The sequence below is a fragment of the Aquarana catesbeiana genome, linkage group LG09, assembly GCF_042186555.1.
Source record: "Aquarana catesbeiana isolate 2022-GZ linkage group LG09, ASM4218655v1, whole genome shotgun sequence".
Taxonomy (NCBI): domain Eukaryota; kingdom Metazoa; phylum Chordata; class Amphibia; order Anura; family Ranidae; genus Aquarana; species Aquarana catesbeiana.
Window position 1 is genome coordinate 220,265,439 of NC_133332.1, and position 15,664 is coordinate 220,281,102.

Genomic DNA, 15,664 nt, shown 5'->3' on the forward strand with positions numbered 1-15,664 from the left:
TTAGGCTCTGTTTCCACTATTGCATCCCCAAAGTCGCGCGATTTACACTGCGACTTTACAATGCGATTTATGTTGCGATTTGATGCAACGTTAAAAACGACTTTGTGCGATTTTGATGTTCTGCTATTTAGTCAGAGTGATGTAATTCCTTATCCTGCTTAGTTATTTCCCCTTCCTGTTTCATTGTCACATGTTGTATGTTGTTTAGCAAACATGTTGGCTATGCAATATGTTGGGTCAGCAGTCATTATGGCTGCTGTAGCAGCATTAATAGATGAAGAAGAAGAGGATAACCAGAGGAGGAGAAGGCATAGATTTTGGATCCATCCCATCATCGACCAAAGGGAAGGGAGAGGCCAGTTTGGGGTCCTTTACAATGACCTTCGTGCTCATGAAGACAAATTTTTCAACTACACACGGATGTCAATTAGAAGGTGAAATTATTTTTTTATGTCAACTTGCAAATGCTCCAAGATATATTTCTGCAAACGTGTATATGCCTGGTCAGTATGACTCTTTTTCTAATTTTTAGCTTTGAATAGCTAGAAATGTTAACTATAACCTGATCACATTTTTTTTAAAATGGCACTAGATTGTTAAATTTTTGATTTTTACATGGTCAATGTAGATAATACCCATACATTTTATATTTACAGTTTTGATGAATTGTTGGCTTTGCTCTCTAGCCATCTAGAGTGACAAAACACCAGTTTCCGAAGGAGTATTCCAGCTATTGAAAGACTGATTATAACATTGAGGTAACTGTTCATACCTACTTTTTCTTCTTCTTACCTCATATGTGGCATTTGGATATCCACATCATTCTTTCATCCTCTTTACATGAAGTGAAATAATAAATCCTAGCATGTTATTGTGGATGAAATTGTTTTTACAATATTATTTTTCCCTCTACATCACCAGTGTCTTTTTCCTGCTCCTCTTCTTCCTTCACTTACTCAGGCACCTCCTTCCAAGCTCATTTTTAGATCTAATATCGAATTAGCTTATTGTTAATATGTATCATTATAATAAACTGTATTTACTGTTCCATTTTAGGTACCTGGCAACTGGACATTCCTTTGCAAGTTTGCATTATGAATTTTTGGTTGGCAAAACTACTGTCAGCAATATTGTCCACAATACCTGCAGAGACATCTGGAATGTCCTTAGGGATTTGGTCCTGAAGAAGCCCACTTGCAAAGATTGGTGCAAGATCGCGGAAGTATTGTTTTAGCTATATAGACATAGGATCATATGGCAGCAGCTCAGACTCCAGTATTTTCCAAAAGATCATCTTTTGGAAGAATGTTGAGGGGAAATGGTCTGGATCTGCCACAGGACTGTCCATTGCCCGGAACAAATGGGCCGCCAATGCCATTTGTGTATGTTGGGGATGAGGCCTTTGCTCTCAGTGAGCATCTATTAAGGCCTTATTCCAATAGGTGTCTGAGTGAAGAGAAGCGAATCTTCAATTACCGGTTAACAAGGTGGTAGAAAGTGGTAGAATGTTCATTTGGCATTTGGCATTTTAGCAAACAAGTGGCGTTTGCTACATACACCTATAAATTTAAAACTTAAGAATGCAATATCTGCAGTAAAAGCAGCATGTGTGCTTCATAATTTTGTAAGAATTCATGATGGTTATCTTTTTGAAGATTCCCTCATGCACGATCTGGAAGGTGCACAATGGAGTGCCAGTAGGGGCACCACCAATGGTGCCACTGTGCGTGTGGGATTTTCGTCATATTTTATGTCTGCTGCTGGTTCTGTCCCCTGGCAGCAGGATGCCATTGCATAATGTATGTCAAGCATTTTTGATTTTACTATTATTTAGATGTCTGTTATGTTTAATTGCATCCAAATGCAGAATAACAGGTCTTTAACACAAAGTATAAAAAAGGATAAGTCGAAAACGCATAATTTGACCAGAATAATTTTTATTTTCCAGATTTTTGTGCAAGAATGCAGCAAAATTTTTTTGTGTTTTGGGTGAACTACACCATTTGTTGTTTTTTTATTTTGAACAGCCACAACAAATAATAAAATAATAAAATATATCACTTTGAACAACACCAAAATATATATATATATATATATATATATATATATATATATATATATAAAAATCATACAACAAATAAAATATATAATCAGAATCTTTTTTACAAGCAAAATCTTTTTGCAAGAAGGCAAAAAAAAAAAAATAGTTAGGGCCAAGGGTAGAGGAAGAGGGGGCAGGAATTGGATGCAACATGCGTGGCCTGGAGGGATTAAGCATATTACCATATTGGTCACTGTATGGCCGGTTTATTGGTGGAGCATACTGTGTACTTTGAAAGTGAGGGTATTGTTGATAAGGGGGATATTGGGGAAGGGGGGGTTGCATATATGGTGAGGATGTTGTTGGCCCCTCACCCACAAAGGATTGAGCAGTTGACATCAAAGCCATCCTGAGTGCATATTTTTTTCTCTGGGGGTACCTGTTTATATGCCTAAAATTACAGTGAGAAATGCTGTGTCTTCACACTGGTTTTCAGCCATTTTAGTGGACATCTGACTGACTACATCTAAGATTTTATCCATGGGTTTTACAGGCCTGGCACTTCCCCTTGAAGATCTTCGCAAAGGCCTAGAGACATTGCTAGGCCCTGGTTCTGCATCCTCCTCATTCATTGAGTTTGTTGTTGACCTTGATTCATCTACGAACAGTTCCTTGTCAACACTGTCTTGGAATTGTTCTTGCTCCTCATCCGCAGCAGCTTCCTCTGACTCATCTTCTGGTGCCAAACCCTGTGTGCTGTCTTCCCAGCTTGCTTGGGTTCTGAAATACAAATCACATATTTTTAAAGTAAGCATTACAATTTGATATGTAAAATTCAGAACATATGCCTGCTGATAACTTACTCTCGCATTTCCAACACTGGTTTTAAAAAATCAAGATCCCCGGCATGGGCATATGGGGCTAATCTTTTTGAGCCGGAACCACTCCTTCCTTCTTTTAATTTTCGTAAGTACCGGTTGTAGCAGTCTTTGAGACTTCTCCATCGAGTTTGTAACGAGTGCACTACAAAATATAAAGAAAATACCAAATTATAAAAAAAATCTTTATTAACTGCCCATAGGTCATTCATTTGCTAGGCTGCATAATTGATATGGATGGTGTTAAAACAACTGCTAAATATATTATCCATGACACCTGCATAATTTGTCATGTGCTGAAGGATGTCGACAGGGCCATCTTTAATATTATTTGGACCGTGGGCAAATATTATTTGCTGGCCCACGCACAAACACACAGATTTTCTTTCCTGCAGCCACAGGTTGCAGGAAAGAAACTAGATAAATTCCACCATCAACACAGATAGTGTTGACAGGGGATTCCCTCCTGCCAAACCATTGTGATCTCCTGGCAGGAGAAGCGGTCCCCACCAAGAAAACACAGTGCACATTGTTAACACACACCCATTGGTTGATGAATATTTAAATAGGTGCAAGGCACAAAGTGCTAAGCAGCATATATCAACCACTTACTTTTTGAAGACCATTCTGTAGCTGATAAAGAGTCCCAGGTATCATAATATATGCGAGCTACTTCCAACCATCCTCTCTCCTTCTTTGCATGATCTTTGTAACCTGGATCTCTGAGGTCATATATTGCCGGACGTTGTCTGACAAGCCGAATAATTTCCTCATTGTCATGAACTTGTCACTTGTTCTTTCTAGCCCTAGGCATGCTTCCTGCTGTCTTCCACACTCACATACATCAATATAGGAAGTGATGTATTTGGGAGGAGCAGAGATCATGTGCTTCCGTAGACTTCCGTGGAAGTCGCAACAAAGTTGCAGTGTCAGACATGTACATACGACTGCATAGCGACTTAATACCTTTCTATGGAGAACAAGTCGCACCGAAGACAGAACAAAGTAGTGCAAGAACCTTTTTTGGAGTCGCTGCGTCTTGAGTGGCACCAATTAGAACGGGGACCATTGAAATACATGGGTTTTGACTTGTCATGCGACTTGACATGTGTCAAGTCACAAAACAACTCGCAGTAGTGGAAACAGAGCCTTACCCCATATTTTTATTATTGCACCCAACAATATTGTGTCAACAGCTTCACTTATTATTTTTTCTATTTTTTATTAGCACAACAAACTTGTTTTGTAGAATTTGGTGCACATCCTACATCAAAATCATCCTTCGAAAAATCTCTTCTCCCATCTCATTAATTGTGACTTCATTCTTTGCTGCCATACAGGGGTAATATTTCAGCACAACGCTGGAACTCCTTCTGCATCTGCTGACAATCCTCTTAAACAGTGATCTCTTCATGAAACACAGTGGTGGCTGCACTCACTTGCCCCACCAACATGCGTTCACCCAATGTAATTGGATGGTCTGTAACATTCCGAAGACTAATTGGCACTTTTTTTTCAGTTCAGGACAGGTCCCTGGTGGGGACCAATTCAGGAACCATCTCTAATCCAACAACTCTAGCTTGTTCATCAGTTTCTAACACAACAAAGGGGCCCAAGTCTTGACTTTGGCTTTCACACAAGCAACTTCTCCTGGCTGCAAAACGCTCTTCCAGGCTTCTAACTTCCACAAGCGTCCCACCCCATCAACAGGGGCGATCTTCTCTCTTGCCACACGCCGACAGGCCTTCAGTAACTGAGGGAACCATCTTCTCCCAATACCAACGACAACAGTCTCTTTACCAGGTCGGTGTTTGTCCAAATCAGTATTGAATTCCGTCTGTCCCCGGGTGGCCTGGGGCACACGACCGCCAGAGTGTCAAAGGCCTCCACCTTCCCGACAGCTGCTGGCCCGAAGGATCTCTGAATAGGGATGTACCCATCATATGGGCACTTGGCGGTTCCAATTCCCCAGATCTCCAGTTCTTCAAGCTTGCGTAGAGGAAGGTGGCTCAGGTACTTTTCATAGAAGTCTCGATATAAGAGCGTGACTTGGGTCCCCGTGTCAAACAAGGACCTTGTGTAAATACCCTCTATTTGTACGGACACAATTAGGGATGGCTCCACTAATTTCACTGGGAAGTTCTCTAGGTTGTTTCCTAGTAGAGTTGGGTTTGCAATCTCTCTTTGGTGTATTCTGAAAGGACCTAACAGTGGTCCTAGGTGGTGACAAAGCATTGACCCTCTCTACCAGGGTCCCTGACCCCGGTGACGGGTTACTTGGTTGCGAGGGTAATGAAGGTGTTGATGCCAGGCCCTTCTTCTGAGGCCTCTTTCTGACCCTCCTCCTTCTTACAGTTCTGGAGCTCTGTTTCTTGTCAGGGTTCCCAGCTGTCTCCTTCACTGAGACCCCTGAAAGTTTCCCGCCTTCTGATCTAGGAACAGTTTTTGTAATATTTTCACAAGCTCCACCAACAACTCAACACTTCCTTCCTTCTGCAGACACTTCACATTGAAATGCCCTGGCTCCCCACACTTGAAACACTTCTGGACACTGGTTCTTTCGGCCTGTGCTTTGGCTTGAGCCTCCATAACATGAAGTAAAGCTTCACCACTGGTGATTATGTTCAAATTTGTACATTAAGTCTGGTAGTTTCTCCACTCTTCCATAGACAGCACACAGAGCCTCAATGTAGTCCATAGCCTCCCAGTCTGGTTTTCCTCTTTTTGGACTTCGAATGACATCCGCTGCTGGACTCTGAAGACTTTCACTGATCCGTTGTCTCTTTACGGCTTCAGACACATTCCAATCTTCTACTGCATGCATGGCTTGATCCATCCAACTGTCAAACTGTTCCTCGCCTTCTGGGATGGGAACACGTCCTGAGAAAAATTTCAACCTCCGATTCCCCTGAGTAGCAGTGATGGGATGACTCTTTATCAGGCTCTCAACCAATCGACTCATGTCTGTGTAGAATGAAGCAGGGGGCATTCCAGCCATTGGACTACCTACGACTGAGCAGTCTGCAAACGGACTTCCTTGTTGCAACTGGGATGGGTCTTCATCCAGATCACCTGCCGCCAGACTTACGACACTCTCCCTCCACTCCAAGAGAACATACGTGCAATCGTCATCATACTCCTATTTTCAGTCTAAAAGGTAAGACCCCTGTTCTGGGACAGCCTTCCTCATCAACTGTCGCACCTCCTTGTCGAACCACCGGATTCCTGGCAGTTTCAGAACTGTGGTTAGCTTCAACCGACTCCCATGTTTTTGGCCCCAGTCAGTGGCGGTGACCGGGTCCATATTTTCTTCTACCCTGGACACCTCACCTGACTTGCTCAAGTGTCCCAGATGGGGTATCTTGGTGGGACCTCCAAATGTAGCGATACCCCGTAAGGGCTGCTAATAGACTCTGTACCCCTTTGGTTACCTCGACTCTGCAAATCCTCCCTTACCTCTGACACCCTGGGTTCCGTCATCTCACCAGCTGTAGTAGCAAATAGAGACTCACACAGTATTAAAGAAACAGTTCAAATATGTTTACTGTATTGTCAAAACACAAGATACATACACACATTTTATATATCTCAACTTTGTCAGTTAGTAAGAAACACTCCTGCACACACCGCTATTTTATCTAAATGTCTCAAAAAAAAAAAAAAACACAATATATTGGTGCAAAGTTCCCTTGATTGTAAATAAACACAAATATTAACCCAATCACAGAAACCTATGTGAACAGGTTAACAGGAGAGTAGATAACTGACACTATGGGAGTTATTTATTTAAGGCAAATCCACTTTGCACTGCAAGTGCACTGAAAGTGCACTTGGAAGTGCAGTCGCTCTAAATCTAAGGGGTAGATCTGAAATGAGTGGAAGCTCTGCTGATTTTATTATCCAATCAAGTGCAAGCTAAAAAGCTGTTTTTTAATTTTCCTTGCATGTCCCCCTCGGATCTACAGCGACTTTACTTCCAAGTGCACTTTCAAGTGCACTTGCAGTGCAAAGTGGATTTGCCTTTAGTAAATAACCCCCTACATCTTATGTGTCAGATTTCTCCCTTCTGCCCCCTCAACTCACAGGCCAGTAAATCCTGTACAATATGGAGAAACAGTATGAAAAATATTACATTCAAATAGGATGGCTCCCTTTAGCAGTTCAATGCAATTAAGGCAGATGGGGGAAAAAGGTTGATAAAAGGGTATAAATTACAAGCAAGGGGGAGGAAAGGGATTTTGACGGTGCAAATAAACAAATAGAATTTTTCTAAAAAAGCTAATTTTAATTTAACATTTCAAGTTAAAAAACATATATAGACCATACATGGATTCACATAAAATACAGTTTTGATACAGTTACAGTGGTCAAACAAAATTTTGAGTGTATTTAATTTTTGGGAGATGATACAGTTGCAAGCATACTAGCCCGTCATGTTTCGCTTTGTCGCTTTATCAAGGGATATGCAAGCCAGAGAAGGTAATATCATCCAACACTCATATAGTTCTATAATAGAAAACAAAAGTTTAAACAAACAGAAATTACAACTACCTGAAGATATTTAATGATAAAACAGACAAAAAGTATATGTTATATTTGAACCAATCAAAAAGCGCAATGTCCCCTCCAGTACAGCACAGAAATGGTGCTTACCCCTATGTAGCCCCAGCCCTGGTCAGTCGCCGCCAACCATCCACTAGCACCGAACAAAACGATTTGGCCACTTTTGGTGCAAAATATATTGTCAAAAAAAAGCAACAATTTTTCAAACGTATAAGAGACCACATAAGACCCATTCCAAAAAAGAAAATGAACACTGCCATAGGTAGACACGTTGGTACATATCATGATTTTAATCCCTATACCATCAAATTTCTGGTCTTGGAGCATGTCCCGCTGGATGAAAGAGGGGGCAGCGTGGATCGAACGCTGCTCCAGCTTGAATCCCGCTGGATATACGACCTTAGAGCTACCACCTTCCCGGGTTTTAATGAGAGCCTGAGCTATAGACCTTTCTTATGAATCCTGCATTGGTTTTCCCAGTTCCTTGTTTCACCTGCCCCCCCTCCCCCCTGGATCCTCTCCCTTCCCTGCTCATTCTACATCTCCCTTACTGGTATCAGTAAATTTTGAATTTTGAGTCCTACGATTTTAGGATATTTCGTGATTCATACATGTGTATAGGTTTCATCTTCCTACGTTGTTTGAAAAGAAACTTTACTGGTTGTGTAATCAATTTAATAATTGCTTATAACTTTGTTAAACTGTGTGTAATTTGTTCTTCATCTAGCGCTTTGTCCCTTTGATACAATGCTGGGATTGGTTCAAAAGTGGTCTTTGCCCCTTTGTTTTCTTCTCCTCTTGTTCAGTTTTCAGTCCCCCCCTTCACTGACACTGGCTTGGTCCACTTGCAATCATACGGACGCCCGGGGCACTTTCCATCTATGTGCCCCATTTTGCGCCGCGCTGTCAGGGGAGATCGGGATACAAGGGGTTATGCCTCAGCGTCCCACTGCCATCCTCTGCAGCCCAGGTACCATGGCGGACTGTGCGGTTTCTCACGCAGCGCTTGTGCGCATATCGGCCGCGGTGCGCCCTGGGAAATGTAGTCGGAGTGGACTCCCTACTCCCTGCACATGCGCATTGGCGCTCTCCATGTCCGCATCGCGCTGGTGACGTCACACGCCAGTGCGATGGGGGACAGCATAAAGCCGGCTTATCTGACAGTGTTCAGCTGCCAGAGCCGGAAGGTGGAACTTGTCTCATGCAGTGCGAGTGACGGGTAGGTTTCACCACACACTGCATTATCCTGATTTATATATCTTATCCTAGTTTTTTATTTCTGCATGCATTATCCAGCAACATTTTGGTTTTCTACTTTGAGGAAATAGAAGGCAAAATTTGAAGGCTTTACCAGCTGGTTGCCTCTTCTGAACTTGATGAGACTGAGTCCCTTACTATCCATTTAGCTTAACTGGATAATTTTCTTTCTTTCTTTCCTTCTTTCCTTCTTTCTTTCCTTCTTTCCTTCTTTCCTTCTTTCCTTCTTTCCTTCTTTCCTTCTTTCTTTCCTTCCTTCTTTCCTTCTTTCTTTCCTTCCTTCTTTCCTTCTTTCCTTCTTTCTTTCCTTCCTTCTTTCCTTCTTTCCTTCTTTCTCTTTCCTTCTTTCTTTCTTTCCTTCTTTCCTTCTTTCCTTCTCTTTCCTTCTTTCCTTCTTTCTTTCCTTCTTTCCTTCTTTCCTTCTTTCCTTCTGTCCTTCTTTCTTTCTCTTTCCTTCTTTCCTTCTTTCTTTCCTTCTTTCCTTCTTTCCTTCTTTCCTTCTTTCTTTCCTTCTTTCTTTCTTTCCTTCCTTCTTTCCTTCTTTCCTTCTTTCCTTCTTTCTTTCTCTTTCCTTCTTTCCTTCTTTCCTTCTTTCTTTCCTTCCTCTTTCCTTCCTTCTTTCCTTCTTTCCTTCTTTCTTTCTCTTTCCTTCCTTCTTTCTTTCCTTCTCTTTCTTTCTCTTTCCTTCTTTCTTTCCTTCTTTCCTTCTTTCCTTCTTTCCTTCTTTCCTTCTTTCTCTTTCCTTCTTTCTTTCCTTCTTTCTTTCCTTCTTTCTTTCCTTCTTTCTTTCCTTCTTTCCTTCTTTCTTTCTTTCCTTCTTTCCTTCTTTCTTTCTTTCCTTCCTTCTTTCCTTCTTTCCTTCTCTTTCCTTCTTTCCTTCCTTCTTTCCTTCTTTCCTTCTTTCCTTCTTTCTCTTTCCTTCTTTCCTTCTTTCTTTCCTTCTTTCCTTCTTTCTTTCTTTCCTTCCTTCTTTCCTTCTCTTTCCTTCTTTCCTTCTTTCTTTCCTTCTTTCCTTCTTTCCTTCTTTCCTTCTTTCCTTCTTTCTCTTTCCTTCTTTCCTTCTTTCTTTCCTTCTTTCCTTCTTTCTTTCTTTCCTTCCTTCTTTCCTTCTTTCTTTCTCTTTCCTTCTTTCCTTCTTTCCTTCTTTCCTTCTTTCTTTCCTTCTTTCCTTCTTTCTTTCTTTCTCTTTCCTTCCTTCTTTCCTTCTCTTTCCTTCCTTCTTTCTTTCCTTCTCTTTCTTTCTCTTTCCTTCTTTCTTTCCTTCTTTCTTTCCTTCTTTCCTTCTTTCCTTCTTTCCTTCTTTCTTTCCTTCCTTCTTTCCTTCTTTCCTTCTCTTTCCTTCTTTCCTTCCTTCTTTCTTTCCTTCTTTCCTTCTTTCTTTCTCTTTCCTTCTTTCCTTCTTTCCTTCTTTCTCTTTCCTTCCTTCTTTCCTTCTTTCCTTCTTTCTCTTTCCTTCCTTCTTTCCTTCTTTCCTTCTTTCCTTCTTTCTTTCCTTCTCTTTCCTTCTCTTTCTTTCTCTTTCCTTCTTTCTTTCTTTCCTTCTTTCTTTCCTTCTTTCCTTCTTTCCTTCTTTCCTTCTTTCTTTCTTTCTTTCTTTCCTTCCTTCTTTCTCTTTCCTTCTTTCTTTCTTTCCTTCTTTCCTTCTTTCCTTCTTTCCTTCTTTCCTTCTTTCCTTCTTTCCTTCTTTCTTTCTTTCTCTTTCCTTCTTTCCTTCTTTCTTTCCTTCTCTTTCCTTCCTTCTTTCTTTCCTTCTTTCCTTCTTTCTTTCTTTCTTTCGTAAATTCTATCTTATTTACTAGCAACTGGAATATTTTCCTGCATTACCAAAAAAATTAATTTTGAAGACCTGTATCCACCATCAGGCTTTGTTAAAATATTTTAAAGTAAGTACCTAATAATTCTTTCTAGTGGCCATTGTTTTTTTGTTGTCTATTTTTTGTTTTGTTTTTTTTTTTGTTTTTTTCCTCCCTTCCCCCCCTTTTTTGTTATAATGCCTAAACCTCTTTACCTTGTCATCAAAAGCTATGAATATATACGCCATTTTATCTTCCATCCTACCCTACCCTACATAATAACTTTGTAAGGTCTTACATATATATATATATATATATATATGTATATTCTTTGCCTTATTCACAGTTTTACCTTCCTGTCCCCTGCGACTGCACCAAAAGTGGCCAAATCAGTTTGTTCAGTGCTAGTGGATGGTTGGCGGCGACTGACCAGGACTGGGGCTACATAGGGGTAAGCACCCTTTCTGTGCTGTACTGGAGGGGACATTGCCCTTTTTGATTGGTTCAAATATAACATATACTTTTTGTCTGTTTTATCATTAAATATCTTCAGGTAGTTGTAATTTCTGTTTGTTTAAACTTTTGTTTTCTATTATAGAACTATATGAGTGTTGGATGATATTACCTTCTCTGGCTTGCATATCCCTTGATAAAGCGACAAAGCGAAACATGTCGGGCTAGTATGCTTGCAACTGTATCATCTCCCAAAAATTAAATACACTCAAAATTTTGTTTGACCACTGTAACTGTATCAAAACTGTATTTTATGTGAATCCATGTATGGTCTATATATGTTTTTTAACTTGAAATGTTAAATTAAAATTAGCTTTTTTAGAAAAATTTTATTTGTCTATTTGCACCGTCAAAATCCCTTTCCTCCCCCTTGCTTGCTATTTATATCTTCTCAGGGATGTGGTGCCTATTTACTTGGGTGTTTCATTCCTAATCGGAACCAACTTTTTTGCCATTTATATATTTAGTGTTTCAATCCGATTAGGGAAACACAACATAAATACAATTGAACTGTTTTATGTGTAAAAAAAAAAATCTTTTTTCCTACCAATTATCTGAATTTCCTCAATGTCTTGCTACATTTAAACTTTAGAGCTTTAATACCCCTCTTCCCTTCTCCCTTTCTCTCCCCCCTTCCCCCCCCACCAATAACCATTCAATCCCCACAACCTTCCTCCCTCCCTTCCCTTCCATGGCAGCCTTCAGTGGAGAGGCCTGGGACGGCCTCATGGATAAAATTCAACAGTCCCAAAATTCTGGTGGGGTCTCAGACAGGGATCTAGAACTGGCTTTTCCAAAACTTCAACGTCTTTTGGAACGTAAAGCTAGAATTTTTTGGCATAAAAGATACTTCAATAAGTACATTGATAACAAGATAGTCCCTTGGGTACTAAGATTTCATTTTTTCCCAACATACGTAAAGTTGAGGAATCTTTGAAACTAAAATGGGAAGAAAATCTACAGTCTTGTTCCTTTGTAATGATGGAGTTATTGGGTGCCCAATATGAACAAGAATTGGGCATTTTGGATGAATCTATACTGAAATGGTACAATGATTATGTTCTCATTATGAATAGTGCTAGATTGAAGAAAAAAGAAAATGAACTAAAAACACATATAGAACGATATACTACAGAAATCATTTGCACCAAAGAAGGTAAATTTGCACTTGATACAAATGCCCATGTAAATGGATCAGCATATAAATGGACCCAAAATGCCAATTCCAGACTCTATAGATCTGCTAGTAAACACAATACCAGAAATGAAAATGATATGTCTAATTTGCCACCTTCTTCCTCCCTTTCTCCCAGTCAGTCCACGGTTTATCGGGATTTATCTGAAGACAGACTGTCAAAAAAACGTAAAGGCAATTCGGATACAGCCTCTACGAAGTCTCTAAAACACCAAACGGGCACCTCTTTACCCCGTCGGTCACAGCCTAATCACCCCAAACAAGTACCACTACGTACCTCTGGTACATCTCACCCCTCATCACAAACACCAAGAGGCCCCCAACTCACGGCCACTCACACGATCGTTTCCACGGCACCCTCCACCTCGGTCACTGCTTCTCCTCTACACTTGAACACCGTCACCAAGGTAAGCAATGCTAATGCAATTATTTCTCCCTCAGGTACACCAGTACCAGCGGACATGAAGTTAGCACCCATTTTTTTAGGGAAAGAATAAGAGTTAGCCCCAATATAGATCGATTTCAAGATGTCCCAGACTCTACATCTAACGAGCATGAATTGTCTATTATTAACCTTTCCTCTTACACTCTGACTGAGGCAGAGGAACAAGTACTCAAATTGGGCCTAACTTTTTGCCCTGACTTCCAATTGGATAAATTTCATCTCATTAAAGACCTCCATCTATTTGCCCGCAGACTCTTATACAAAGTTATCTTTGATAAACCCCTAGATGAATCACTTCCCTTTGGTAAGACTTCTACTATCCAAGAAAATATGGAAGAACAACAAGCCATGGAGGACTTGATGGCTCTCTGGGAGGAGGGACACACTGAAGACGACAGGCCCGGGTTTTCCTCTGTACCGGACCTGTTTGTCACGGGTGTTTCCTTCCCCCCTCCACAGTCCTCCAAACTGAAATCGAGGGCCTTTCCCCTTTTAAATACCAACCCAAATATTTGGGCATTTGTGAGACAAACTTCTCAGGCGATAGAAGAATCACATTTTCCTTCTTTGGGGATTTCAAACTTAACGGCTGAACAGAAAGTAGTGATTAAGTCACTTGAATCTAATCAGAAAATAATAATCAAACCCACGGACAAAGGTGGAAATCTGGTCATCATGGAAGTGTCACAATATGTCAATATGTGTAAGAAAATTATATCAAATCGTGACTGGTACCGACCTATATCCAAAACATTAATAAAAAAATGTTATGCATAATATTATAGTATAATCTTTAGAGCGTATCATAAGGGAATCATTGATCAAAACACCTGGAATTTCCTAAACGTGAAGGATCCAAGGATCCCTAACTTTTACGCCTTACCCAAGGTACATAAGTCAATGGTGGAACCCCCAGGACGCCCCATAATATCGGGGTGTTCTAGTCTTACCGAAAATGCAAGCAGTCTGGTGGATAGCTACTTACATCCTCACGTGATATATCTCTTTTTTCCTACATTAAAGACACTATTGACCTATTAAGAACTATTGAGGGCATCATCCTTCCCCCAGGTACTTGGCTTGTAGCACTTGACATTGAAAGTTTGTATAACACTATCCCTCATAACAAGGGCATTGAGGTAGTCAAAAATCACTTGATTGAGAGAGGCCCCTCCTTTTGCAAATATAACAATTTCGTTGTGGAACTTCTTGACTATATTTTAAAACACAATGTTTTTTTTTTGTTTGATTCTTCCCACTACCTCCAGGTGCAGGGGGTTGCGATGGGGACTAAATGTGCCCCATCGTATGCCAACCTGTACCTGGGGGGGTGGGAAAAGGATGTTTTTTCGAGAGAGGACCTTGTGCATCTTTTGGAGAGGGTCATCTCATGGCATCGATATATAGATGACGTTTTGATCTTCTGGTCTGGATCAGAATTTGAACTTAATGAGTTTTTGAGACTGATCTCTATAAACGAGTTCAACCTCAGATTTACCATGGAATACAGTGAAACCAAAATCAATTTTCTTGACCTAACGATCTCTATTGACGCTAATGGTAAACTAGATTTCTCACTCTATAGAAAACCCTCTGCGGGTAACACAATTCTCCATGCGACTAGCTCCAGACTCATTGCTAAGAAGTATTCCGCACAGCCAATATCTGCGACTCAAACGCAATTGTAGTAAGGATTTAGACTTTCAAGTAGCTGCCAAAGATCTGTACAAAAGATTGCTCGCTCGGGGCTATAGCCATGCGTGCCTCAAGAGAGCATACAATCGCGTTAACTCCCAAAAAAGAGACTCTTTAATCTTTTCCAAAAAACCTCTGAATAAGGTAGACACAGTCAGGATAATCACCCGTTATTCAAACCAACACAATGAAATCAGGAAAATCTTGAATAGATTTTGTCCTCTTCTGTCAGCCGACCCCATAGCCAAGAAGTATATAAAAGAATTTCCAGAGATAACTTTAAAACGAGTTCCTTCTTTGAAGGACCGTCTGAGTTCTCTTCCTCAAGTAATTTAACAAGTATAGGTATCTCCCCATGTGGGAATTGCGATATGTGCAATTTTGTAGACACTAAATCTAGATTCCTGCTTCCCAATGGAAAGTGGCACTCTATCAAATCTAAAGTTACTTGTCAAACCCCCGGTGTCATTTACTTAGCTCAGTGTGTTTGTGGGGGTTTCTATATTGGCAAAACAAAGCGACAATTTTTCAAACGTATAAGAGACCACATATGACCCATTCTAAAAAAGAAAATGAACACTGCCATAGGTAGACACGTTGGTACATATCATGATTTTAATCCCTATATCATCAAATTTCTGGTCTTGGAGCATGTCCCGCTGGATGAAAGAGGGGGCAGCGCTGCTCCAGCTTGAATCCCGCTGGATATACGACCTTAGAGCTACCACCTTCCTGGGTTTTAATGAGAGCCTGAGCTATAGACCTTTCTTATGAATCCTGCATTGGTTTTCCGAGTTCCTTGTTTCACCTGCCCCCCCCCCCCTGGATCCTCTCCCTTCCCTGCTCATTCTACATCTCCCCCTTACTGGTATCAGTAAATTTTGAATTTTGAGTCCTACGATTTTAGGATATTTCGTGATTCATACATGTGTATAGATTTCATCTTCCTACGTTGTTTGAAAAGAAACTTTACTGGTTGTGTAATCAATTCAATAATTGCTTATAACTTTGTTAAACTGTGTGTAATTTGTTTTTCATCTAGCGCTTTGTCCCTTTGATACAATGCTGGGATTGGTTCGAAAGCGGTCTTGCACCGCTCCCATCATTTGCCCCTTTGTTTTCTTCTCCTCTTGTTCAGTTTTCAGTCCCCCCTTCACTGACACTGGCTTGGTCCACTTGCAATCATACGGACGCCCAGGGCACTTTCCATCTATGTGCCCCATTTTGCGCCGCGCTGTCAGGGGAGATCGGGATACAAGGGGTTACGCCTCGGCGTCCCACTGC

General features: G+C 40.7%; 1 protein-coding gene across 3 annotated transcripts in view; it reads right to left on the reverse strand.

The window, feature by feature from the left end:
• The window catches only part of LOC141108281 (synaptonemal complex central element protein 1-like), a 202,396-nt gene that overhangs the window by 60,786 nt on the left and 125,946 nt on the right, over positions 1-15,664 (reverse strand). For 2 of the 3 annotated variants that reach the window (XM_073599754.1, XM_073599752.1), the window contains exons 4-5: positions 2,905-3,064; positions 2,136-2,821 (exon numbers count right to left, since the gene is read on the reverse strand). The exons of the other annotated variant lie outside the window; for it this stretch is intronic. In XM_073599754.1, coding sequence (XP_073455855.1) covers positions 2,485-2,821; positions 2,905-3,064 — 497 coding nt within the window. In that variant the 3' untranslated portion in view covers positions 2,136-2,484. Of the gene's footprint in view, positions 1-2,135; positions 2,822-2,904; positions 3,065-15,664 lie in introns of those variants that run through there. 3 annotated transcript variants of the gene reach the window in all.